General features: G+C 43.8%; 1 protein-coding gene and 1 long non-coding RNA gene across 2 annotated transcripts in view; one reads left to right on the top strand and one right to left on the bottom strand.

Annotated features, from left to right (window-relative positions):
• Positions 1-27,577, top strand: part of LOC137153631 (uncharacterized) — a 68,809-nt gene that overhangs the window by 14,675 nt on the left and 26,557 nt on the right. The window lies entirely within an intron of this gene.
• On the bottom strand, positions 3,286-14,473 carry CHRNA1 (cholinergic receptor nicotinic alpha 1 subunit). The gene is made up of 9 exons (XM_067549216.1): positions 14,343-14,473; positions 11,594-11,739; positions 11,445-11,489; positions 10,862-10,971; positions 10,148-10,343; positions 8,920-9,157; positions 7,551-7,774; positions 5,915-6,154; positions 3,286-3,583 (listed from the first exon to the last, which is right to left on the bottom strand). The coding sequence occupies exons 1-9, from the start codon at positions 14,380-14,382 to the stop codon at positions 3,452-3,454; spliced, it is 1,371 nt and encodes a 456-aa protein (XP_067405317.1). The 5' UTR covers positions 14,383-14,473; the 3' UTR covers positions 3,286-3,451.

Raw genomic sequence — 27,577 nt, 5'->3', positions numbered from 1 at the left:
CTGCATGCATATATTGAGGTAATTCAGTAGCAGGATTGTCAGGAAATGCACCCAGGAAGGGGGAGGTGGACCGTAATGTACATTTCTTGGCACACATTTGAGAGGCAATGCAAAAGCCTTTTTTTTTTTTTTTTTTTTTTTTTTTGTGGATGCTCTGGTGCAACCTCCTGCTGGTTTATCAGACCGGTTTCTCCAGGAATAAATCAGTCTCTGTGAAGGGGTCAAAAGACTTAGGAGGGTTTAAAGAGAGACACTCCCTCAAGGCAAAAGCAGTCTTTTGAGAGTGGAGACCCTAAAGCTTGCCATGGGAGAGTCTGGGAGAAGTTAGATGTATCAAGGTCCCCATCAAAAGGAATGCTTGATTCAAGGTAAGATAGATGTGTGTGGGTAGACCTTTTGCTATTTTAAAAGACGCCTTCTTTTAGGTTTAATGCTTTGTTCCTACTGCTAAGTACAAACAATGTTTTAAGAAGGCAGGCTGGTCACTGTTTTCATTGCTGGTCACAATCTCCCTAAGGGAAAAACTGCAGGTACCCAAACCAGTCAGACCTGGTGGATAAGCACACTTGGTAGACTGGATGCCCGACTACAGTACCCTGTGTATGTGTGGGAAAATTGACCTGAAGACAGGAAAAGGCACAAGGTCTGAGACCTATGAAGACATGCTCAGAGACCACAGAGAAGTCAGAGGTACAGCTAGCTCTGTAACCATGACACCAGAGACCTCACCTTGAAACTTAACTCTCAGTGGTGGTGCAAAGGGATAATAGACTCAATTGTACCAGGGAATGGGAGAATGGCAAGATGTGACTTGGGAGTTTCCCTTCATTCTCAAATAATTTCAAAAGCAAAGAGCTGAGAGTGAAAACTCTTGGGACACTGGTGGAGTACTGCAAATAGCAGGTCTCTAGGCCAGACAGCAAACTTGTTTATTTGTATTTGGGAGCTGCAGCTCACCAAAACAAGACTTCGCCAGAAAACGCTGAGCATATAGTTTAGTACTGGGGCAGCAGAACTGAGCCTGGAGGTGGGGGGGTGCAGCCGGGCTGGGGTTGGAAGGGGCAGCTAGGCTGAACTGAGTCATTTCAGGAGTTGGGGAAGGCTGTTTCCCTTCCAGGACAGGAGCCTCTGCCAATTGTATAAAAGCAGCATCCAGCGTGGGGAGCAGCGAGCCGGGTGGGCAGTTGCTCTGGGAACCTGGAACAGAAAGTGTGCTGCTTTCTAGACCTGCCGTGCACTTCCAAGGCGAGTGCCTATCCCCACCACCCTCCTCCACCCCTGCCACTGCCATAACCAGGGGCTGCCTGAGCTCCCACTGCACACCACCTCCTCTATGCACATTCCCAGAAGCCTCAGCCTCCCCCCCCCCTATTCAAGTTGAGCTTCTACCACCTCTTGTTTGGCAGAGATTTAAATGTTAAAGCAGGGATGAGTCTACACAATGCAAACACACAATACAATTCTTGCAAAACAATAGCACAATATTATATTCCAAGTTGTTCTGTTAAAGTTGCAGCAAATTCTTTAGAAACATTAAGATAGCAACTCTGCTTGCCTGGGTGGCTGTCTTGAATGAGTAGTAATTAATTTCAATCCTTTCTCTTTAATTTCTATTCATTATTCAGAAAAAAACAGGCTGCAAAGGGAGAATTTCAAGCCTAATATTGTATCAGCAAAACTAAGTAACGTATGCTTATTGCCTACATTAGTTCAATATTGACTTAAAAAAACCAACAGTAGCAAAGATTTCGAAAATGGCTTACACTCACAAAAGCAGCAGTACTCCATTTTATCACAAGTCGGAGCTGCTGTCTAACTTATCTGCGTAGTAGCACATTTGCTTTGGTTTATCGTTATTCAAAATGATGTAATTTTATTTCACTGTTTTGTCCCTTAATGTTATATTAAAGTCTCCACCTAGATATATTTTCCAAACAACATCTTCAGGCTGTATATATAGATATTGATCAGTCTAATGAGAGATGCTCCTCATTTAGCTAGCTTGAAAGCACTGAAACTGAGCCTTCTGTCTATCCACAGACCAAGTACAAGAGCAAACGTCTGCACGCTCCCTTGCAAATTTGCCTTATTTCTGAGCTAGCAGGAACAGGGATAGGATGATAATTCAGTCCAAGGTTTTACCCATATAGCAAGCCTTGAACAAATTAATTAATAGTGTCAGAATTACTGATTTTAGCAGTACATAACACACATTCCTTGCTTTTTTAACATTAACTTTGTAAACTGCCTGCTTGAGTTGTTTTCCCTTAGAAAATATATTTAAAGGACACTAACATTTCACAAAAATACATACGGTGTACAAGTTAGGGAACATATGTTAATGGAGAGCCAGCATACTACACATATGGTACACTGGAGGAATGAAAATCAAATATCTTGTAGTCAGGGCATAATCCAGCTCCCATTGATGTGGCAAGACTCCCACTGACCTCTATGGGAGTTGGATCAGGCCCTCAGGATCAGGAGATTTGATTTTTCAGGAGACCAGAGACTTTGTGTGTTTTGATTTTTGATTGTTTCACTTGAGATACATTAAAGGGCCCTGATTTTCAGAGAGAGGGTTCTCAGCACTTTTGGAAAACTGGACTCCTTTGAGGGACTTGTGGGACACACAACAGGGTCCAAAAGACACCCTGGCGCCTGAAATGAGAACACACATGGAGTTAAGCTGCTAAGACAGGAGGGATACTTCAGATCATTCTTGTCTAGCAGTGGGATCGAGCTACATCGGGGTCTAGAGAGCTGGGCTGGATTCTACCTACAACACCTGAAAGGAAAGTTGCCCCCTTCTTGCTGAGCCAAGCAGAGTTTCATGGGCAGAAGTACTTCTCAGAAAGCGTCACCTGTCGTTGAAAATCACACTTACCAATGACATTTTAGAGCCTCTCTTGTTAGTGAAAGGGTCATTTGTGATATGGCCATTATGGAAACCACACATCAGAGATTTAAAACCAGCCTGAAAATGAAGTTTAGGTACTGATTTAAAGCTTAGCTAAAGCATGAAGTGAAAAAGCCTATCGTCAGTTGTACCTTATTGACATGGGTCGCAGCTGGGGCAGAGTCTGGCCCTTAATATGTTTCAAAGTTAAACATTCTATTTATATAGTAATATTTTTTATGATTGTTAAAAGGGGTCAGAACCTGGTTTACAGCCATTTCCACTGCACTTTCATCTTGTCAGTGGCACAAATGGTTTTCTTTTGACAAACGAGACATCACCAGGAAGTGGCTCTGATATGCCAAGTGTGGAAAATCTCATTTTACTTTTCCTCATTTGTTCCCAGTGGGAAGGGATTCTTAGCTGTGGAACCTTCAGACAGCTGGGTAGAACACAACAGGTGGAAAAATGAAATGTATTAAATAAAACCTAATGCAATTAATAAAGGTGTGCTACCCCGGCCAGGAATAGCACACAGTTTAGATTTGATGTTCATCCTTGCTGATTTAATTCAATAAGACGACCAGCAAACACGGCCAATGTTCCAGTAATGCAAACCAGCATGAAGATGCCAAGGAGAAGATGATCAATTACCATTGCAACAAACTTCCATTCTTCTGCAGCCTGGACATGAAAGAAAGAGATGATAGTTAGAACTTCCTGAGAGCTATGTTCCTTATGAGGCAGTATGTGGAAGTTTGGGCAATTACTGTCTTGTGCAAAAGAATGCTTCTTTCTGGGTTCTAATATTATTGTGGAAAAATACTTTTCTTTGAAGTGAGAACTTAGTGGTCTGCAATATCTACGTTATCTGGACCCACAAATTCAAATTAAGGGATGATTCCACCCTTCAGCCTTCCTTTTCACTGAGGCCTTAAGAACAGAGATCCTGTGTGTTCTACAGTGGTTTAAAGATCGTATTGCTCATTTCTGGCCAAGACTCTTGAACACACACTCTCTTCCCACACACCAACTGTGCAGTGTGCTGGCAGCTGCTAGATTGGGCATTTCAGAGTGCTAGAAATATTTGCCCACAGGCTTATTCCTGTTTGTGGGGACTTATAAATATCAAAGCAGGTCTGGGTTTTAATTTAAATAATGAAGATTTTCAAAGTGGCTTTTAATTGAACTTATGCGCCTCAATTCCTTAGGCTCGTTTGAAAATCAACCCCAGTGCCCTGTAGGCTGAAATGTGAGCCTTAAAAATGTATGCCAATTGTGAGTGCTCACAGCCAGTCACCATTTTTCCCCTAAAGGTTACAGGTCATTCACGGTGCCCACTTTGTCCACCTAGCAACCTTTGGGACCTGACACCCTTTTTTATAGGCCCCTGGATTTTTGTGGGGATCCAAACTCAATTCAGAGTTGTGGGAAACAACGGTGCCCTAGCTGGTTTTGCCAGTACCAGGCCCTTCAAGCTAGTTACTCTGAGTTGGCTCTTTTGCTGAGCAACTTCTGTGGGAAGATGAGCAGTGTGAGAGTGAGCATAGAGTGGGGTGTCAAGCATAGGACTGGGCACACAGAATCATACAGTCTAATCCTCCCTGTGACAGTGACGTTCTATGATCTAAGGCTTTTCCAACCTTTCTGCCTCAGTTTCCCCATCTGTAAAACTGACTATTAAATTTACCTAGTTCCCAGCAATGCTGTGATCATCAGTTTACTATTTTAAAGTACTTCATAAATGCTACATTTCACCAGAATGGCTACAATCCCCAGCTTGTTTGGGCAATTTGCCCCTGAAAACATTTAGTAAATGTTAGAAATGATGCACAGACCACACAGACAGCTGAGCTGAGCTTCACTTCAAGAGGCTGCCAGTGACCCAAAGATCCTATTTTACAGATGAAGGGGAAATTTTCAGAAGGGCTGAGGCCAGGCCTCCCTTTTCCCAAGTGCAGTTTTCACCCATAAAATGTACTCAGATGCAAACTGGAGTATTTGATTAACCTCTAACCATCTCATCTGAGCCAGCAATTCAGTTGTAGGCATAAACATTCAGGTGAGAATTTTGCACCTTTTTTCATACTGTGGCTCAAAATGAATGAGTCAAGTCTGGGAGGCCCCGAAATAATTCTCTCACCAACACTCCCCAAGCTCAAGTTACTGCTGCTGCCACCCATCCAGAAACGCCTGCATCTCCATGGTGCTCTTTGTATATAATTGAGAAGTTTCTAGGATCCTTCAAAATAAGTGCTCTTTGAGTATTAAAGTTAGCCTCCAAATATTAGAATCTACTCATGACAGAAGTACATGCTGATTGCCCCAAATAACAGGTAGAAATAAGGGGTTTTACCACATATACTAACTTTCTACAGAAGAAGGGCAAAACAGGTTTTCCTGGGAAATGCTGTCATACAAAACTGTCTAAGCCTTCATTTGGCTGGTATAGTGGAAAGGCCAGTCTGTTCTAAAAGATGTTAATTAGGTGCCCAGCCCATAGGAATTATTTGATTCATTCAGTACATAAAAATCAAAGCTAATCAAAATTGGAATTAACATTTGCAGGTCACATTTAAGCTCTCGGAGGTGGTGAAATAAAAATGTTTCTGTTAGCATGGAGTTTTGTTCAGGTTTATTTCCCAGTTTTGAAGGGTGCTGCAAACTGCCTATTTTGTTGGGATGATGCCCTGCATGAAATACATTAGGAATCTATTTTGGAATACTGTTAATTGCCTTGAAACCATTCTAAATAGCCACATTCTCTCCTCTCTGAGTTCATGTACTACACTTGGAAAATCATAGTGCATAATTGTTTTTGCAAAGACTCAATTGTCATCTGTAATGATTACTTATCATTCCTGACAGATTGCATCAAGGGGAGAACAGGGCTCCATGATAAGGCACAGACTATGATAGGGTGTACTTGTGAGAAATGGAAAGATTTATTATTCCTAGAAAATAAAGCGTCTTATTTTAAAAGCGAGGGATGAATCACACATAAAAATGCCTTACATTACTGGATTCTTGGTCTGATTTCATCGTTTCAGCAATGTATTTGATTCCCTCTATAGCACTTTTCACATCAGGGTTTTTGGTAAGTGGGGAGTGGAAGTTGACGGCAGAGGGATACGGTTTTCCAGAGATTTCAGAAATATCAATGTCTTCTGTAAAAATCCTTTTCTCTTGTTTATCCCTGGATGGTCGTTTCATTGTTGAAAAAAACATAACATTTGGGATTGTGTCAATAAAGATCTGAAAAAGAAATTGTATCAGTTTAGGGAGATTGTTTTACTGATGTGGCATTGTAACAAACAAAAGTAGGTTCAACTTTCTTAATTACTAACTAATCTCTACTGGATTTGCTAAAAATTCCCTGTTTGAAAGTATGTCATAGCACAAGCTGTAGTCACACTTTACTTGTCTTGTATAAATCTGATGCCCTGAGGCTGACTGAATTATACACAAGCCTCTCACACATTTTCAGGAAACAATTTCTTGCTGCCATATAAACTGTACATTCATTTAACAGGGTCCAAACATAACCGGAGTGTAACGCCCAGTACCAGCTCTTCAACTGGTGTAAATTGGCATAACTTCACAAACTTCAATGGAGCTATGCTGATACATACCAACTGAGGATCTGGCCCACAGATGTGTTGCAGAGAAATCCCTTTGGCCTGCTTTCACTGCTTTCCTCTGCTTGTTGGCTATACTGTTGCACATGTTTTATTTACGCGCACACACAAGATTATCACAATCTTCTTTAACTCAATGGAGGTTTTCCTCCTTGATAACACATGCATAGACTTTACCTTTTAGAATCCCTCATGGTCTGCAGGGGATTTTCTGCCTTGCAGTGATTTGATAGAATAGTATTTTTAAAAGTTCCATTAAAAAAACAAAACAATTTCCACTGCAAGACAGGAGCAATTTTAAAGGGTCAAGTCTGTTTGTGGTAGGTCTGGCTTACATAGTTTAATGCCAGTTCATGCACGCTGGGTGATGGAAAGACTAGCTGGATTGGGCACAGATGGTCTGGGTTCCCTTGCTGGAGAACCTATGGTGACATACCCACAAGTCTGCCATGAGTCTTGGTAAGGTCCTGTGGCCATCAGAGTTCTCTCCCTTCCCAATGGCTGTGGAGTAATCCTGTTTCTATAGGACAGCAGGGAGGAATGCATGGACTCTTGCTGGTATCCTGACTGTCAATCCCCGGAAGAATGGGGCTAGAAGTTGTTGTGGGCTCAGCCCCAGTTGAGCTCTGCTTTGTGGATCCACAGTGAACACCCAGCAGGCAGCTGGCTGATAGAACTGGCCACTGGTTGGGCCAGGAGTCATGCACCCTGATAATCTATGGGTTCCCATAAAGAGCTAGATGACCAACCTACCTAATTCCTTCTCTCTGTGCCTGCAGCTGCCTCTTTTTTTTTTTGCCTCATCTGCCTCCCATGTGTTGGGTTCCCCTGTGGTAGTCTACCCCGTAATAGGCAATTTTGCAGCCCAGCCAGGGAGCCCTGCTGCTGTTTGCTCAGGGTTTTATCTGGACAGGGAAATTCCCACAAAACTTTGAGATTTTATTACATAAACCTCAGAGCTAAATATTCAAGACCCTGCTGGAACAGATAAATTCACAAATAACCCATCTCACCTTCCTCACCCACTGTGGCATAATGTGGGTACTTGGGGAGCGATGGTGGGTATTGATTACAATGACGGTAATGATGATTGACGTGATGACAAACACCATGGTAAATAACATGTATTTGCCTATCAGGGGCACTGCACTGGAAGTAGAGGGAATCAGCTCCACAATGACCAGAAGGAACACAGTCAAAGAAAGCAAAACAGAAATGCTCAGAGTCATCTTCTCACCTGCCACACAGAACAAAACAACAACACTGCCATTAATGTGGTATAGTGTAGAGGGTGTTAATCAGGGAGAGAAACAGAGTGTGATTTCATGGGTGATTGGTTGCTGGTACGTTTTGGATGCTTGAATGTATACCTGTACATCTGGCCTGCTTTTATATCTCCCTGCATCACAAGAAGAAGCAAACCTGGCTGATCATTCATGTTCTTGTGCCACTATGGAGGGATCAAAATTGGATCCAACCCCCAGCATCAAGTTGGAGTTTTCCAGGACACAACTGGGACTGGGGAAAGGCTGAGGGCCCTGACAACTCACTTGTTATGAGCATGTGTGTGGGCTGTGGGAGTTAACTGAGTGAACAACACCTCTGATCAGTGCTTGCTCCTTTGGCTTGATTTCCTCAGCTCCTTTGAGTGGCTTTGTTTTTTGCTCTGGATAACTGGCAGCCTCACCTTGGGCTGAGTGGATGGACGAGAGAACACGGGCTTTAGAGCACAGTCAGTATTTGAGACTTCCTTTACATTCATTTTGTTCTGTTCAGTCCAGTTGCATGTAATTTTTATTTTATTTTTTTAAAAAAGCTCCTGACCAGGACCTTCATAAGAGGAAATTGTAGAAAATAAACCACCAAGGGTAAGGGGCAAATTCCTGGCATGGATTAAAAACAAATTAAGCACCAGGAATGGCTGCAGTGAATAGGTGCTTTTCTCAGATTGGAGAGCAGCTAATAGTGCGGCACACTAAAGGCCAGGAAGAGATCAGGGTTGCTTAATATATTTATTCATGACATCACAGATAATATCAGACAGAAACAATCCCCTAACCCAAACACGCTATAGCAGATTTTCCAGTGCCACCATTTCTTGTTTATTAACATATTCAATGCATTAATTTCAAAGGCACAAAACCAATCAACCCAAGCTTGCTCCCAGTGAAATTAAATGGATGATTTCCAAGGAAGCTGGGTCAGGCGTACCTAATAGAAGTTTTAGAGTTTAAACTGTCCCTCAGCTAGGTTTATATTGTCCATCAGTTTAGGGCCTGATCCTGACAGGTGCTGAGCACCTGCAATCCCATTGACTTCATTGTTAGTTATTGCTCTTTGAGAATCAGGAGCTTATTAGAGTAACTTAATAAATGCACATACCTGAATCGGTGGGCAGATAAAACACTAACCCAGTTAAAAACGAGAAGAGCAGACAGGGAATGATGACATTGACAATGAAGTAGAGAGGTAAGCGCTGCATGAGGAAGTGGTAGGTAATATCCAGATATGGGGTTTCAGGGCAACAGGCATAATAAACCAAGTGCTTCCAGCTCCGGTAATCTTTCATCACCCACTCGCCGCTCTCCATGAAGTTGCTCATATCTGGACGATCACTCTCCTGCCAGGATTAACAGTAAATCTCAATATTAGAGCTATTAAACAATAACTAAAACTTGGCACTGATTCCTAGCGAAACCAAATTCAATATAATCATGTGCTTCTGGTTTTGTAAACAAACCAACCAACCAGCCAGCCATTCCTTTCTATGTTACTTTTATTTTAATACAGTGCTTTTCTCACACAGTTCAACTAAATGTTTTACAGAAAAAGTCAACTATAGCTAAGCTAAAGAGAAAAGGGAGTCTTCAGTGCAATATCTAAAGAGAAAGGAAGTGGTGCAAAGTGGGACAGGTAGGAAATCACAGGTAAAAATCAGCCCTTAGAAATAAATAAGCAGAGAGACTGAAGAGGCTGAAACAGAAGGAGTGGTGTGAACTGGCTGGAGGGTAGGCAGATAGGTCAGTGAGGCAACTGGGTGTGGAATTTTAAAACCAAGAGAGTGGATATAAAGTGGATCTCGCGATGGCACTTGGCTACAATGGTGATAGTGGTTATAGAAAATGAGAGAGAGGGAAGGAGAGAGACAGACAATGTATATGATTGAGGGGCCTTTGTTTCAGGAGTGAGAATGTCAACACTGATACATGTGTAATTACAATCAAATGGCTGTATCCTAACACTAAGCCCTAATACTACTACAGCTAACAAAGAGTTGTCATAGCTGTATTGAAGTCAGTGGAGCTGTGCTGATTTGAGGAGCTGGCTCTCTGAGTTTTAGCCATGCTGTTGACCATGAAGTCTATGCACTCAGGGTGTGCAGAATAACTCCAGGAGACCTATAGTGCTGAATACCGTTTGCTAGTACACTCTATATTTTGGCATCAATAATTAATCATTTCAGTAATTTAGTACTTGTGTATTTTTCACTTAAAAGCAGTTTACAATTAACATTTAAACCTGAGACATTCAAAAAAAGGCATGGGAAAAAAGAATCCAGTCCAAATATTCAATGTCTACTAGTACCCCCATTTACAGAGTTGTTTCATACCGGATTGATGATAACAACTGTACCATCATACGTCCAAGTGCCCAACTTCATACTGCAGTTCTGCTGGTCGAATGGAAAGTGTGTGACTATAATTTCACAGTAACTTTTAAAAATTGCTGGTGGTGTCCACGTGATCTTGCCTGTATGTTCTAAAAGAACTTTGGTGAATTGATCAATAGCAAACTCCCCATCTGCACTGCAAAAGAAAAAGGAAATTAACAGTGACAGACAGAATAACTGAAGTACATATAATACAGTAGCTATCTGAAGGAGACTTGGAAAGAGTAAATATAATGGGGAAAGAGGTTGCTCTGAGGAAACTGGGTGGAGATTTGGGTCATTGAATATAAAACCTATGGGTCAAATTCAGACCTGAAGTACCAGGGTGTAACGTCACTGTCATTAAGTCACGTGGAGGGGTGAGTGCCAAGAATTTGGTCTTGATCTTTAAAGGATGGACAGGTTTTCTGTCCTGCACTGGACTTACTATAACTGTCACAGACCCTGTTTTAGACTTTATCTCTCTCCAGCTTTTCCGTTTACTAATCCAAGTGATGCTCACCTCAGCTAGTCATTCAGACACATATAAAATGTTCAAATAGGTACTGAAAAAATACCAGACTGATCATTGGTCCCTTTCTTCTACTTCAGATTCTGTAGCTCTTTGTTATGTGAGGCTGTGTGCAGAAGTTTTATACCATTAGCACTACTTACTTGTTATAAAGAACAAGATCGGGGCGCCAGATTATCTCAGATGGGATACGAATTTTTTTCAAACCACCATATTCTTCTGGATTCCATTTTAGGTTGACATCTGTCCATTGCTAAAAAAGAAGAATTTTAGCCCATGAAAACCTGTTATCAGTATTGCTGGAACTAAATCTAATATTCCCAAGATCTACTGACTGTCAGACCGTTGATACATGTAGATAGCCACAAAAGTACTGCATGTGTCCCTCTGACAATGCTGCTTTCTTATGTATGTTCAAACCATATATTATGATATTTCCTCAAGAATCTAAAATAACACCAATCTGCTGTTTGAAACAATATCTGAGAAGGAAATCTTGTCAAATGCAAAGTGTCTTTTTTCAGGAGCTCTATGTTGTTCAATGGAACTTGCCCTTTAGGACAGCTGGAACTTCAAGGTTCCAGCACTGTACAAAAAATCATCAGTCAGCTCTGACAGAAAATATTGTGTGTGCAATCTTAATTTCTGGAGAGTAGCACATTCCTGATTAGGTCCAGTGCATTTGTTTGCTTTGGAATAGCAAGAATAATGAGATTCAGAGGTTACCTGTTTCAGGCGTACATTGGTTGTTACAATCTGATTTACTTCATCCTTAAAACAACAAACAGAAAGTTTAGGGGAAAAGTTTATTCAAAACAAATGTTTGATGAGCTCATCTAAACACCCACAAATAAACAGCATCATTCATACTGTACCACATTAATAAGCTGAATAAGCTGCAGCCCGACTGTGACCACAACGGCCTCACGATGGTCTTCCACTGGGCGTACTACTTTGTTGTAGTTCTTGAATAAATCATCAACCAGACGAGTTTCATGTTCAGAGCACAGGATCAAACCAGCTGCAGAACAGCAAAGATGTCATCAGTAAGACAGTGATAGAGTACTGTGATCCTGGGAAGGATATTCTGCAAATATTGATATAAAGTCATGTGCCAGTTTAATGAGGGAATCTAACCATAAGAAAGTTCATTTACTATTTCAGTGCTTCTTTTTAATTGCAGACCATTTCTTAGGTCATTCCATAGTCCTCAGGGATGATGACCTATTCGGATTCTGAGCAATATTTGCTTGCAAGGGTAAGTATAATTCAAAACACATACAGTTCCATCCAGGAGACTAATAAACATCAAGAACTCCCACCATCAAAGCTGGAATCAGGCTTCATGAAACTCCTAACACCTGTCTCACCATGCAGCTGTAATAACAGCCAACGTTTTTGGAGAGTTAGGCAAACTGAAAACTCAATGCCAGGCATTCCTTGCATCTTTTTTCTTGGATTCACATCCTTGTCCTTGCCCATAACATTGGAGTTTTAAAGAACATGCACAAATAATGTTAATGTGTTCAGCTAAAAGTGCCACCTCGTGGTTTATTTTTGTATTTTATTTATGTGAGCTTATCTTATGCTTTGCATTCTGGGAGTTGTCGAGAGTGATTCTCAGCATGGCTGTGCGGTTAAGGAGACATTAATGCTATGTTCCTGCAATCTGTTCCCTGTGTACATCTGTTGACTCATCCAGATTCATCTTATTTTATATCTGAACCACAAGTGCAACAAACATGCAAGTCAGTCATTTCAAATCCACATGGAAAAGGAAAACAGGCTTTCCCTCTTAATTAAAAGACTCGTGCGACTTCAGACAAGACAGACCTAACACATTATCTTTATTTAATGTTCATTCCATTTCCTCTTTCCATATCTTGCTCATTCACTCTTTCCTTCAGAGAGCAGGCACATACAGAAACAATCTGTTTTAGAAATTATTTTGCTCACTGGGATACCCTCATGTCATGATGAGTTCCCACCTCATTTTTGTGTGAGCCCCAAGGGAACAGTCATCTTGCAGTCTTATTCCTACATACTTTCATCTCTTCTCCAGAAAGTGGTTGTGTACATCTGCTTCAGGTCACAGAGAAAGCTAATCCTTGGTATGTAAAAATGGATCTTGTACATTTTGCATAATGTGGAAACCCAAGCCCTCACCTCTTCGAAGAGGGATAAATACAATGCTAAAGCCCTTTGCTACATTGCATATATGCTAGAAGCTGCTATCAACTTGCCTTTTTCAGTAGCAGCATATTTTTACGAGTCAGTTCATTCTCTTCACACCGGCAGAGAGCACATAATAGAATCAATTGTGAAAATAGGTTGGGTATGCCATGTGATTGAGAAAATGTCCCACTAAATCTCATTGCCTACAAGGGACCAAATTGCAGCCTGGCTACTGCAGTGTTACAGGGCACAAAACATTTCCTTGTACCCCGTCTCAAAGGTAGCAGCATGGAAGGTGAAGCAGGCTCTGCAGAGCCTGCTCTCTTGCTCCCAGTGAGCTTTCGTCCTGCAACAGGAATGGATTCCGGTGGAAGCAGAGTTAGGTCAGACATTAGCACTTTTGAAAATTGCTTCTCTGAGCTCAGACCCCTGAATAAGTTCTTAGGGCAAAATCCTGGACCCATTGAAGTCCATTGGACTGTTGCCACTGACTTCAGTGGGGCCAGGATTTCATTCTTAGTTTCTAACTGATTTACTCTCAGGTCCTTTCAAATAGTTGAATTGGGATACTGAGGACCCCGCCTTTACCTGCTCCGGGTTCTTTGCTGCTTTGTACTACTATATGAGATACTATTCTCCAAATGGCTCAGATTTACTTAAATGACACAAACTCTTGCTGTTAAGATGCTTGGATGGCAAAACACGGAAGTTTACATTACATTCTGCCACAAACAAACAGCTCCTATTTCCACTGACAGGAAGGGCAGTATTGGGAGTCATGTTTCAAATGGTATGTTATGATCCCAGAGTCATATTTAGGTCAAGAGTTACACTGGTTTCTATTAAACCAATTAACAAAAATCCTTCATATAGTTCTATTCTAATAAGGCTTGGCAGGAATTTAGCAATTTTTTTAATTTGGTGAAAAACATTTAAGATTACAAAATACTTAATCCCTTAGGGGACAGTTTAATTGGAATTATTAATAGGTCCCAACATAACACATGCAGCTGCCAATCAATTCTGTTTCCTTATCAGTATTCCTTACAAATAAATGAAAATGTTTGTTACAGTATATTGCATTTCAAGCTATATTTGCTAAAAATCCACACAGATTTAAAAGTCTTTTTAGTTTTATGCTAAAACTTGGCACAGCAGAAAAAAGCAGCACATATAGAGGGGAGAAAGCAGCTCAAATTTTGAATATAGCATATACTGTGATTATATCATCTAAATATTTCTGCAACTGTTCAGTTTTCAAATGTGAATAAGCTGGTATCATTGCACTTAGAAAAGCTTTATGAACTTGCAAGGGTGATCTACAAAATTAATACAATAGTGGTTTCTAACACACATTTATCATAAGTCACGATATATACAAAGAGCTGTGGGCAACACTTTAAGCAGTGAACCAAACCAAAAATTAACCAACTCTTGAAATGAGCTTACCTGAGCAAAAGAAGAAGAGGTGTGTATAGTGGAACTTCATAGTGTGGCCTTTTGTCTCAACTAGACACACAGACTGGGGGGAATCTTGAAGTCTTACAATCTCTCACTGAGGAAGGTTCTGCTACTTCCTGATAGACAGCTTGGAAAATGTGACTGCTGAGCTATTGTTTTACACCACCTGCTTATGGGACCGACAGCTGAGAGCTATTGCACCATTTCAGAAACAGGAACACGCTATATTTGCCCAGTCAAACATCTTCTCTGGTTTACAGTGGGATATTTTTTCTAAGCATAACACATTCCATGGTAAAAGGAAGATTGCAGAGTAACTTAGCGTCCTAGTGAGGATCAGCTAGAATGCTCCCAACTTAAAAAAAATCTCTCAACTGCACATTATCCCTTTTGACCTGAGAGGTTAGCTGAATTAGGGGTCTTGTCAGTTTCAGGTGGGAGGAGAAATTGATGATGGAGTCAGATATTCTTTGATGCAATCCTGTTTATTTACAAAGCATGTACAAAATCCTATCTCCTTGAACAAAGTAGGAATCAAACAGGAGAAAGTTTCCTTGTTCAGTATTTCAAGCCTCCTCCCCCAAGTCTGCATTCTACCAAAAAGCTCTCTCACTTAGCTGTCTCTCGGGGTTAGGCTACAAGTGCATCTCTGCTGCACCCGGAGCTTCCTTTTGACTTCCTGTTTGCTTCTGTGGTGTTTTTTACTGCATCAGGTCTCACACACAGAGAGCTCCACCAAAATACTACCCAGTTCTCTGTGCTTGCATTCAGCCCCAAGGAAACCCCTCTGCCTACGTAGCTCAGCTGCTGACTGGACTAGCATGTGGCCTGTGTTTTGAGTGGTGGCTCCTATTGTTTTAGCTATCCTACTTCAAAAAAACTTAACTGGGGATTTCCCCTCCCCCCAATGTATTCTGGGAGATTTTTTTTTTTACCTCCTTCCTCTGAAGCATCAGGGATGGACATGACTGGAGCTGGGATACTGGGTAGGGAAGGGCTAGGGCTCTGAGATGGCACGGAGCATTCTCTCTTTCAGGTGCTTGTCTGTCTGGTTCTTGTTCACATGCTCAAGGTCTACCTCACTGCCATATGTTGGTTCACGAAGGAATTCCTCCTCCCCCATCTCAGATTGGCAGTGTGTGGGTGCGGGTCACTTGCCAGGATTATTTGTGTAGATCTTACTTAATCATTTTGCTGCCATTGGGGGGCCTCAGACATTGGTGCAACAGGTCCCTCCTATTATCTGCCTGTGAAACAGTCTAGTCTCCTGTGGTCATATTTACTTTGGTCTCATTTCCATTGCTGGGTTTAGTGTGCGGGTGCTGGGTGGTATTGGTGGCCTCTGATATACCGGAGGTCAGACTTGATCTAGTGCTCCATTCTGGTCTTAAATTCTATGCCTCTATAAACTGCTTCTTACATTTCTCCCAAATGAAGGATGGCTATTATGCCCACCAGCTTCAGCGAGGTTGCACCCACCCGCCAGCATAACATTGCACAAAGATACAAATTCATGATGATATCACTGGAATGTTGACCATGCAGCTTCAGATATGCACACGGTATCTGTCCCAGCATTCCTTGCCCACCCAAACCAGGAATGGCAGGTTCAGGCCCAAACAGAGGCAGTGAAAAAGTTACCATTTTCTTATGAATATTATAGCTCTTGGATAACATAAGTTTCAATCATTCAAAAGGTCCCACTAAACTACTATGCATTCTCTTTGGAATTAGACAGACATGGAATTTGTAAGTGGCCCAGAAAATTTGTACACTCAACATGGTTTACTTTTCATGCAGCTGTGTAGACCTAAAAACAGATGCCTTAGTTCTGGGGAAACTGCTGTACGTGGGATAGCTAGTTATAACTTACTGGCTGAAAGTCAGAGGTCCATATTTGAAGGACATTGCAAGAGTAGTTTTCTCAGGAAAGACCTATTGGGAGCCATAGCCTGACTGGAAGTGGTGGGACGTTAGCTGGCAGAGAGTCTGGATACAAAAACTTCGCTCCAAAAACTCAGGCAATCTGAACTCAGAATTTTAAATATGCACTGACAGAAATGAAAATTGTTTGTTGTTAACAATGGAGTATGACTAGTTATTGTCTTGGTGAAACTAAGCAGACCAGAGTAAAATAAGTGGTATTGAGAATTTGTCTGAATTTACAGTGAGAACAATACAACACCTGGTTTCCACACTTTGCTAAGGAAAATGTTTTCAGCTTCAAAGTCTCAGGCTGCTTTAAAATAAATTAATTTTCTAATAGAAGACAGCTATATCCTGCCCTGACTTATTCCCATTGTTGCCCTAAAATTTGGACTCAAAAGAACCTATAATGACTTAGGTATACTAATGGACCAATCACAAAGCTTAACTCTATAAGTGGGTAACAGGAGGTGGTCCACCCCACGGGATTTACAAGGACTTACTAGGGGTTTCCCTTTAAATCATAGGAAAACTCCCTAAACCTGCCTGCCTCAGTTTACTCTTGGGAGGACACGGATATGGCCCTTCACTCAGCAATTTCTTCAAAAAAACAGGGTTACTTACCAGTAACTGTTGTTTTTCGAGATGTGTTGCTCATATCCATTCCAATATAGGTGAGAGCGCGCCACCGTGCACTGGTTCCCGGAACTTTTTTCCCCTTAGCAGACCCCGTAGGGTCGGCTCAGGCGCCCCCTGGAATACCGCGCTAATGCCGCGGTACATAGGGCACTGCCGACCCTGTGGGCCCTCAGTCCCTTCTTTCTGCCTACTCCGACAGCAGGGACGGAGGGTGGGTGTGGAATGGATATGAGCAACACATCTCGAAAAACAACAGTTATTGGTAAGTAACCCTGTTTTCTACTTCGAGTGATTGCTCATATCCATTCCAATATAGGTGATTAAATAGCCATACCTTGGAGGTGGGTAGGAGTTACCAGTGAGCTGTCGTCAGCACGGCACGTCCAAATCCCGCGTCCTCACTCGCCTGCTGCACGATGGCGTAGTGGGACGTGAAGGTATGTACCGACGACCAGGTGGCAGCTTTGCAGATGTCCTGCAGGGGCACGCTCTCCAGGAAGGCCGCGGACGAGGCCTGGGCTCTGGTTGAGTGCGCTGAAACAGCCCCTGGAAGCGGTACATTCACCTGCTCGTAGCAGCATCTGATGCAGGCGGTGAGCCAGGCGGAGATGCGCTGGGTGGAGACAGGTGAGCCCTTCATCCGGTTCGCCACCGCCATGAACAGCTGCGTAGACTTCCGGAGCAGCCGCGTCCTCTCAATGTAGTAGGTCAGGGCCCGTCTTGAGTCCAGCGAATGCCATCTCTGCTCCTCTTCAGACCCGTGTGGCTTTGGGAAAAACACGGGGAGAAAAATATCTTGATTATAGTGGAACTGGGAGACCACCTTAGGTAGGAAAGCTGGATGGGGCCTCAACTGCACTTTATCCTTATAAAAGACGGTATGGGGGGTTCCAAGGTCAAAGCTCTTATCTCGGAGACCCTCCTAGCCGATGTAATGGCCACCAGGAAGGCTACCTTCCATGAGAGGATGAGCAATGGGCATGTAGCCATGGGCTCAAAAGGGGGTCCCGTTAGTCTGGCGAGGACCAGGTTCAAGTCCCAGGGAGGCACCGGGTCACGGACCTGCGGATATAGCCTCTCCACCCCCTTGAGGAACCTCACCGACATGGGGTGGGAAAACAACAACTGTCCCTCCATTGGCTGGTGAAAGGCCAAGATGGCTGTCAGGTGCACCATCAGGGATGCCAATGCTAAACCCTGAAGCTTCAGGTGGAGCAAATACTCCAGGATCGCCTGTATAGGTGATCCGCTAGGTGGGATGCCCCGGGACTCCGCCCAACAGATAAACCGTTTCCACTTGGCCCGGTACACAACCTGAGTGGAAGGTTTTCTGCTGCCCAGCAGAATCTGTTGGACCTGCGCTGAACAGGCTCTCTCTCCCTCCATCAGCCACAGAGACTCCAGGCTGTCAGGTGGAGTGAGTTCAGGTCCAGATGCAGCAAGCGACCCTGGTCCTGGGATAGCAGGTCGTAATGCCTCGGGAGCTCCACAGGTGGGGCAATGGACAGGTCCAGCAGCATACTGAACCAATGCTGTCTCGGCCAGGCAGGGGCAATTAGTATCATGTCCGCTCTGTCCCTCTTGATTTTCAAGAAGACCTTGGGCAGGAGCGGAATGGGGGGAGACGCATACATAAGGGTTCCCTGTCCAGTCTATAAGGAACGCGTCGGAGATGGAGCCCAGCTCGCGACCCTGGAGCGAGCAGAACCTTGGGCACTTCCTGTTCCAGGATGACGCGAACAGGTCCAGTTGGGGAACACCCCACTTGCGGAAAATAAAAGTTAGCACCTCCAGGTGTAGCAACCAGTCGTGTCGGGGTAGAAACGACCTGCTGAGGTGGTCCGCCTCATTGTTCCTGACCCCCGGGAGGTGAGAGGCAGATATATGGAAGTCGTGCCTCACCGCAAAGTCCCAAAGTCGAATGGCCTCCTGGCAAAGAGCCGAGGAGCGTGCCCCCCCCCGCCTGTTCATGTAGAACATGGCCGCTGTGTTGTCCTTGAGGACCTGTACCATCCTGCCCCTCAGGAACCTGAGGAATACTTTGCAGGCCAGCCATACTGCCCTGATCTCCCGGACATTGATATGGAGGCTCTTTGCCTCCTCCGACCAGAGCCCCTGGGTGCTCAGGTCGGTGCTGATGTGGGCCCCCCACCCGACATCTGAAGCGTCTGTGATTAGGTTGATAGAAGGGCCAGATCCTGGAATGGGGCCCCTCTCAATACTTCCCTGGGGATCCTCCACCAGTTCAGGGAGGTCAGGACCTGTGGGTGAACCGTGACCACCCTGTTTAAGGAATGGCGGGCTGGTGCATACACCGAGGCTAACCACGCCTGGAGAGACGTGCGTTTGAGGTGAGCCAGCCTCACCATGTACGTACATGCCGCCATGTGTCCCAACAGCTGCAGGCAGTGCCTGGCTGTCGTCGTGGGGGACCTGTGGAGTTGGTCGATTATGGCGGCCATCGCCTGGAAGCGAGGCTGTGGGAGGAAGGCTCTGGCCTGGAGTGGCATCCAGGGTGGCCCCGATGAAATCTATGAGCTGCACTGGGGTGAGAGTTTATGAGCAGCCCCAGTCTGGTGCATGTCGCGCAGGTGAGGGCTAGGCTGTTCCGAACATGGGCCCTGGATCTGCCCCGAATCAGCCAGTCATCCAGGTAGGGGAAGATCTGCACCCCTCTGTGGCGCAAGTGGGCCGCTACCACCGCCATGCATTTTGTAAAGACCCTGGGGGTGGACGAGAGCCCAAAGGGGAGGGATGAGAACTGGTAATGGCAGCCAGCTACCATAAACCTGAGGAAGCGCCTGTGGCTGGGAAGAATGGAAATGTGGAAGTATGCATCCCTCAGGTCGAGGGCGGCATACCAATCTCCTGGATCCAGAGCAGGGATGATGGAGGCTAGGGAGACCATGCGAAACCTGAGACACCTGATAAATTTGTTTAGTCGGCAGAGATCTAATATGGGTCTCAGGCCCCCTTTTGCTTTGGGAATGAGAAAATACCTGGAGTAAAATCCCCTCCCTATTTCCTGTGGAGGAACCGCTTCCACTGCCCCGAGGCAGAGGAGGGAAACGACCTCCTGCAAAAGGAGTTGCTCGTGAGAGGGGTCCCTGAAGAGGGACGGGGTGGGGGGAGAATCTGGGAGGAAAGCCGTAAATTGGAGGGCATATCCCCCGAGGACTACACCGAGGACCCAACGGTCTGATGTAATAGCTTGGCACTCGGTATAGTAGGGTCTGAGCCTCTCCGCAAACGGGAGGTGCGGATCCAGGAGAGAGGTATCGGTGCCACCCTCGGGCGCACCCTCAAAATTGTTTCCCGGGGTTTGGCCCCTTAGAGGGCCCTTGCTGGGGGGGCCCTGGAAGATCCTGGGCGGTCGCGGCGCCCAAACCCCCTGTTTCTATCACGGCCCCTACGGGGCTGTGATGGTCTGGGTGATCGCCTAGCAGGCGGTTGGGCCTGGTGCTGGGGCTGCGGCTGAGCCTGGCGCCTCGAGGCCTGGGGGGTGTAAAGGCCCAAAGAGCGGAGGGTCTCCCTAGAGTCTTTCAGGACATGCAGCTTCTCATCCATTCTGTTCGAGAACAGACCTGCCCCATCGAAGGTCTTGGATGGATTGCTGCACGTCCTGGGATAGCCCTGAAGACTGCAGCCACGAGCAGCAGCACATGGCAATCGCGGAGGTCATGGCTCTGCTGGCGTTGTCAGGGGATCGGGACCGGTGCCGAGGCAAGGGACTTGGTGCTGAGGAGCTGCGCGAGGCGGGACTATAACAATGTCGCCTTGAGTGGGACCTTTCCGGTGCTGCGGCTCCTCAACGGTGCTGCGATGCGGAGGAGCTCGACGACCCCGAGTCAGAGCTGAGAGGGGAGCCCACACGCTCTACCCTCTCTGACCGTCTGGAGGGAGACTTCGACTCCTGTCTCTGTCATCCACCGGGACCACCCAGCGCAGGTTTACCCTGCACCCTTGGCCAAGGGGGGGATGGAGGCGTGGGCATGCCCATGAGGGCGCGTGCCGCAGCGAACACGTCCGGCATCAACAGCCCTTGCAGTGGCGCTCCCCCACCCCCAGGAGTCGGGGGGAGGCTCCCTGCGAGGAGATGCAGATGCTGGAGTAACCTCAACGGCCCGTGGCTGGTGCATCTCCTGACTCCCCCCAGGCCGCGGCTGTGGTGTGGGGGATTCCTGGCGCTCGGTGCCTTGGCGCTTCTTCTTCTTCGGCACCGGTGACTTGCAATGGGTCGGCTCCGGTGCCGGTGTAGCACTCCGCACTGAGGAGATGCTCGGTGCCGTGGGCAAACGTGCTGGTTCGGAGTCCGGGCAAAGCGCGGACTCCATCAGAATAGCCTTCAAGCACGTGTCTCGTTCTTTTTGCATGCGTGGCTTGAAGGCTTTGCAAATCCTGCACTTGTCCTTACGGCGCTGCTCTCCCAAACAGCGGAGGCAGCAGTTGTGAGGGTCGCTCACGGGGACGGGTTTGCCACAAGCGGCGCAGGACTTGAATCCTGTTGTGCTAGGCATGGCCCAAAGTAAGCCCTTACGGGCTTCTTATCTAATCTAATGCTAATTATACTTTAACACTACTTAACAACTAATTAACTCTAAATGTTCAACTATAAAGAACAGTTCAAACGGGGAAAGCTATTTGCTTGTAAGGCAAGAGGCAGACATTCCAGTAACCGTCATTGGTGGAAAGAAGGAACTGAGGGCCCACAGGGTCGGTGGTGTCCTATGTACCGTGGCATGAGCGTGGTACTCCAGGGGGCGCCTGAGCCAACCCTGCGGGGTCTGCTAAGGGGAAAAAAGTTCTGGGAACCAGTGCACAGTGGCGCGCACTCACCTATATTGGAATGGATATGAGCAATCACTCGAAGTAGAACAAAATGTCTTTTTATTAAATGCTAATTCTAATACAATTTAAATTGAACATCAATACAATATAATAAATGAAATAAATAAGTGGCTTAAAACAATACAGAATACTATAACAAAAACCGTCACACTTCAGTGCAATACTCATAACACAACACATATTACAGTTTTATGACTACTTAATTATGGCCCAACACGACAAACATGCAATGTTGCAACATATAACAATGTAGCGAGAGAAAATCCTTCATACATACGTATAAAATGTTGTACTCATAATTCAGTGTTGTATTAGATACCAAATCTATTACAATGTAATACGTAAATCTCTTATATATATGTATAAAGTAACATTTCCATGGTACACATTCAATACCGTTACTACAAACTAACATTCTATGAGTGTTGATCAGACAATCATAGAATGGGTGGGGTGAGAGATCATTTGGATGCAAGCATCCAGCTCTATTTACAATAACACACACATGCATTCCTTATCCTAAGACAAGTTATAGTTACTTACTTTCTTGATCAAATCCCTGTCTCCCATCTTAGTTCCTTCTGTTCTGGCTTTTCCTGCTTGTTGCTGCTTCTGCTGTTGTTGTCTTCTGCTCTCCTCCTCTGTTTATCTAGTCTCAAGCCAGTGTCAGCTGTCTGCCATATATACGATTTTCTGCCCTTTCCTGATTGATTGCTTTCTTGATGTCAATCAACAGCATCTTCCCCTTCCAGGGGTGATATCATTTTCGACCAATCAATTGTCCATATGCTAATTAGTTTCACTTGTTTACTTCAAGCTGGACCTCCTTGAGATCCTCCTTCCTACCTAACTGATCTCTCCCTTCAGGTATTAGGCATGAGCTTTATTTCACCCCAATCTACCCTTCTGCTGTTGGTCAGTTTCTTAATACCTCCATTTTGTTTCCCTCCCTCTCTTAGCATGACATCATCACAGCCACCATTTTAGATTTCTAGCTAAAACTTACTCTGAACTATAATTATTTGCTATTGATCAAAAGCCTTAATTCTAAAATTAACTATATTTTTATTCATGACTAAACATTATGGATACTGTCATCACTTTTGTTATGCTAATTAGAACAGATTATATCCATAATGTTTTTCCCTCTCTCTCTGCTTGCTTTTCAGCTGTGTGGCTAAATGTTATCTCTGGTGCTGATCGTCTTAAATGGACTACAGCAGCTTAAAAATCTCGTGTCACCCACACCTACTTAACCTCAGCCTTTTGGTCTTTGAGACATTGGTTTCTCAGGCCCTCAGCACAGCCTCCCAGATCTCAGCCTGAGCCATGGCCTAGGGTTCTGAAAGTGCCATAGCTACACACAGCAATGCGAGTGAATAGAGTGGAGAGATGGTTCCCATCCAGGCAGGCTATAAAGAATTTTAACTCAACATTGTCTGAATTTAGGATTTTATATCTTTATCTGAATTTGTTAATAATATTGGGACCAAGTTCTGCTCTGACTCACACCCAACAATACCCCAACAATGAACTAATGTTATTAAAGTTAAATCCTCTCTGCATAAGAGCGACAGCATAATGTGATCAATCGGTTTACATCTTAAGTTAATTGATTTTAGCCTGATTATTAAATGCTTCTGATGGAACACTGGGGAATACAGACTTTGACTTAGAATGTATTAAGAATTCATACACACACTTGCATCTATTCACTTCCTGAACTATAGTGGGAGATGGAGGAGAAGAAATTATACAAAAAGGCAAGGTATGACAGCTGCATCTATATCATTGCTTGACATGAAAACTAGGAACTAAATTAAAAAAGGAATAAAAATAAAAAAGGAATTTCAAACAGGACAGGGAAAAGTGGCGGGTTGTTTCTCTGCTCACCAAACCACTTCTGTTACATCCTGTGGTTTAACTCAAGTTATTTAATTCACACGGATCTGCAGTGCAATCCATCATTTAAGGAGTGTGTGAATGTGCGTGTTTGTGTATAAAAGCTTTCAGCCATTGTAACTGGCTATCCTGTCAGGAAAATGAAAGCGGATAAGAGCTGAGAAATAAATAATAGAAGTCTGTTTATTTCATATATAATTGTAAACAAGCACACCTTAACAGTGTTTAATTCAGTTTGGTATGAGAATAATGGCATTGTTGGTGACAGTAGATTATGGCACTATCTGATAACAGAAGGGCAGATTGTTTGAAAAGTAATTTGTGCATTTGCCATGTGTTTGTTACCAGATTGCCCCTAGTTATATACAGTATGGCATACATTTTCTACGGGAATCTATCACACACTCGTTTGGCAACTCAATACTATCACCAGCAGGTGGCAACAGATGGTTAGAAAAGATTCAGTGGGCACATCAATGGCGTTTAAGAGATAACTATCACAAACAATCACTAGGAAAACCAAAACAGAGGAAATAAATATTTTCAACAAGAGATCCATTCAAAGAATTAACAACTATCTTGAGATCCTACTGGAATGCACTTTTCACATTCTTTCCAACGTATTTTAAGGACAGCACAAGGACTAGACATAAATTCATGCAAATGCCTAGCTTAGTGCACTATTATGAGTTGGATTTTAAATTAGTCAACATCAGGAAATTCAAAGTTAGAGTTTTCATGTCAGACACGTCTCAGCCCTCTTGTGAAAAAGTATGTAGAATCAAGACTCTAACCCCTTCCTGGAGTTTTGCTTTTTTAACAAAGAAATTAACAATTAGATACCAAGTTCAGCTCAAGCCATCTTCTTAGACTTGGCTACTTCTAGGGTTCCTGTTTCAGGGGTAGGACTTAAATCTTGGTTCTAGCTGAGTTGTGCTCATGGTTAGACGCTAGTTGTGTTGGGGCAAAAGTTGATAAAACCCTAGTTTGCAAGGGTTGCTCTAGTTTGCACCTGCCTCCAGTTCCCAAGGACCATTTTAGTACAGCAGCACTCCAGCTGTTTCCCCGGTTATGTTTCCCACTTTGAAGATTGAAAAGTGATCATGGCCAACTACAACAAGTCTTTCCCTCCTGGAAATTCTCCTGCATTGAGGGAATCCTAAGGTAGCCTTCTTTGCACTCTTGAATCCAGTCTTCTCTCTCAAGGTAGCTTGAGAGAGACTCTCCCTTGTATCTGCATGGCATAATGAGCCACCCACATTAGAGAGTTAGTAAAACATATTTAATACTTTCCCAGCAGGTCAACCCATGCAGACAGAGTTGATTGTTTCAGGCAAACGCTGCCAGCTTGAGACAGACTGCTACTGATTTTTCTGTGGCAAGAGGTGTACCAGGCAGAGCATTTATAAATCACTGTTCTAACTGAGAAGGGTAAATCCAATCCTAGATGTCATTCATGAAGCTCCATATCTGAAATCAGATAACCTTCAGCCCTGCACTCAGAGAAGGGCTGCACAATAGATGCCCATTCTAACTGACAAGTGCACCATGTTAGATCACACAGTCGTGGCTAGTTCATTGTAAAAAGCATCCAGACTGCTCCGGGATTTTAAGGATATTTTGGCCACTGTGATGACCTGGTGCCAGGCCTAGTGTGTGTCTAAACATTTCCCCATGGTTTTGGCTAGGTGCACTACATAGGCCCTTTCAACACCAGTAGCTAGAGCAGCTTGTTTGGACATTTTTGTATAACAGGCAGGCAATATGTTCCTCTTTACATAGATGGATGAGATTTGCACAGCACAAAAGTATGGCTGTAGAAAATTACATTTCCCACACAGCATGGGCTAAGTGGTTAAAACTGGAAGTCTGGACATGTAGGCTTTATTGCCAGCTGTTCCACAGCCTAACTGAGTAGACTTGGAGAAGTCATTTCAACCTCTCTGATGCCTTAGTGCCCTCAGAAAAATACCTGCCTCATGGGGATGGCATTATTTTGAACTATTATATTGTATTGCATTTTGTATATATTGTTTAAAACCTGCTTTCGTAGATATGTGCAATATGGCTGAGTTACTGCAGCTGTGGGAAATAGAACTCGGCATTGCCTTACTTTTGGAAATGTTGCCCATTGACGTACATTGTCTTACCAATATACCTTTTCTTGTACTGGCCAAATTCTGCTACCGTATAGTCACCGAGCCTGCCCGAGTAGACTGATGGGCAGCATTTGGCCCAGTATGTGTATCTGACTGTAACATTACATGTCTGAATAAACGTGTCATTTTAAAAGTGGACTGATTTTCTAAAGTGCAGAGTATTCGAATCCCCCACTGATTTCAATGGAGTTTGTGCGCTGTTCAGTTCTTCTGACAATCAGGTTACCTATTTAGGTGCCTAAATATGGATTTTAGGTATCGAGATGTCAATATTTTGGCCCGTGTTAATTCAGGGGTTCTCAGTGCCCCCTAGGATAGCATAAGCAGGTGTTGGGGGTTGCTAAATGGGAGAGGATCCTGGCAAGTTGAGAAGGAGATCCTGATAAGGAAAAGAGGGTCATGGTATAGAAAAGGTTGAGAACTGCTACACTAGTTGATTGCTTGTCAGACCCAATTCATATAAAACAAAATTACAATATTTTATTCCAGCACTTAACTGAAATAAGCACCTCTCTGGTGGCCGTTCCGTAAAGACACAATTGACTACAGCTCCTTTTCCAATGTCACTGCTACCAAACACAAAACTAATTAATAACAGATCTTAACTCACTGGAATGTCAAGGACTACATGACATATGCCACAAATAATCTGATCTTTGGATTTAAAAACACAAACATACATTGGGAGGTCTTCTGCTTCCAATGGAATTCTCTCATCAAAGTAAGAGATAGACATGTTAAATCACTGTACATCACATCTGGAATAAGAGAGCACTGGGCAACCAAAATAAACTTGAATAACCTCAGAAAAGCTTTTGTAACCCTGACAGACCCCCAGAACACCCAACCTCACAGTACTGGCTCTTTTACTACTAGAGTCTTTTGCAGGGACTAGTTTAATTTGATTTTTTTTTAAATATATTTTGTAAATATCCAAGATGGCACTTCAGAGTTAGAACTAGCTCCTTATCTTTCTTCACACACAGTAGCTATTCTCTTTAAGCCTTTGCTTATTGCATGTAATGTTCTAACAATGACCTCTACAAAGTGTCTGCACCTCACCTCACGCTACAGTCTTTGCCATTAAAAAGTCAACATTCACCTCACTGTGCTGTTTGAGATACCACAGTATTTCTCTATGTTTAGAACAGGAAATATTGTAATGTGCTGTATGTTAGCTACCAGGAACTGATTTCATCTTGCCACATGACAAGTTATATTTGGATTTCTTGATATGCAATTCATTAGTGCCTGGGTTCATGCCAAAGCATGTGCTTTTACTGGTTATTTCAGGAGCTTCACCAATATGTGCATAACATTTTGCTGGTAACGAGTGGTAAATATGGACTTTTTAATGGTATCGGAGTATGATCACCTGGTGCAGTCTGAACTGTTTGTTTTGTGGTTTAAGCAGATTGTAAGATGCTTAGAGCAAGGCTCACATCATCTTATATATTTGCACAACATTGAACAAACTGCTGCTGAATATACCCAATACAAAACCCAAAGATGGACCCATAAGTGTCTTATATAGTATTTTTTAAAAATAGCTTTAGAAGTGCACTTTGCAGATGGGGTAAGGTACTGTGATGCTCCCAGTTCCGATAGCGGTCACTATGGGTGCAGAGATAAGACTTGGTGGTTGTGTTGCGCGTGAAACCTTGGTGGTTGTGTTGTGTGTGATTTTTCCTTATTTTTATGAGTCTGTGGCTTGTGTTTTCTTGTAACATTAAAAATCATTGTCCAGAT

Source organism: Emydura macquarii, unplaced genomic scaffold, assembly GCF_026122565.2.
Source record: "Emydura macquarii macquarii isolate MOO-44397 ecotype Brisbane River unplaced genomic scaffold, CSIRO-AGI_Emac_v2 contig_1253, whole genome shotgun sequence".
NCBI lineage: Eukaryota > Metazoa > Chordata > Testudines > Chelidae > Emydura > Emydura macquarii.
This window is presented reverse-complemented; position numbering and strand designations above follow the sequence as displayed.

What these genes read in the sequence shown, in the direction of transcription:
- CHRNA1 (XM_067549216.1), bottom strand. Translation starts at nt 14,382, where the DNA reads ATGAAGTTCCACTATACACACCTCTTCTTCTTTTGCTCAG. An exon ending in CCTCTTCTTCTTTTGCTCAG is followed by an intron (nt 11,740 to 14,342) that starts GTAAGCTCATTT and finishes GCTGTTCTGCAG; the next exon opens with CTGGTTTGATCCTGTGCTCT. An exon ending in TGCCACAGTGGGTGAGGAAG is followed by an intron (nt 6,155 to 7,550) that starts GTGAGATGGGTT and finishes TTTCTTTTTCAG; the next exon opens with ATCTTTATTGACACAATCCC.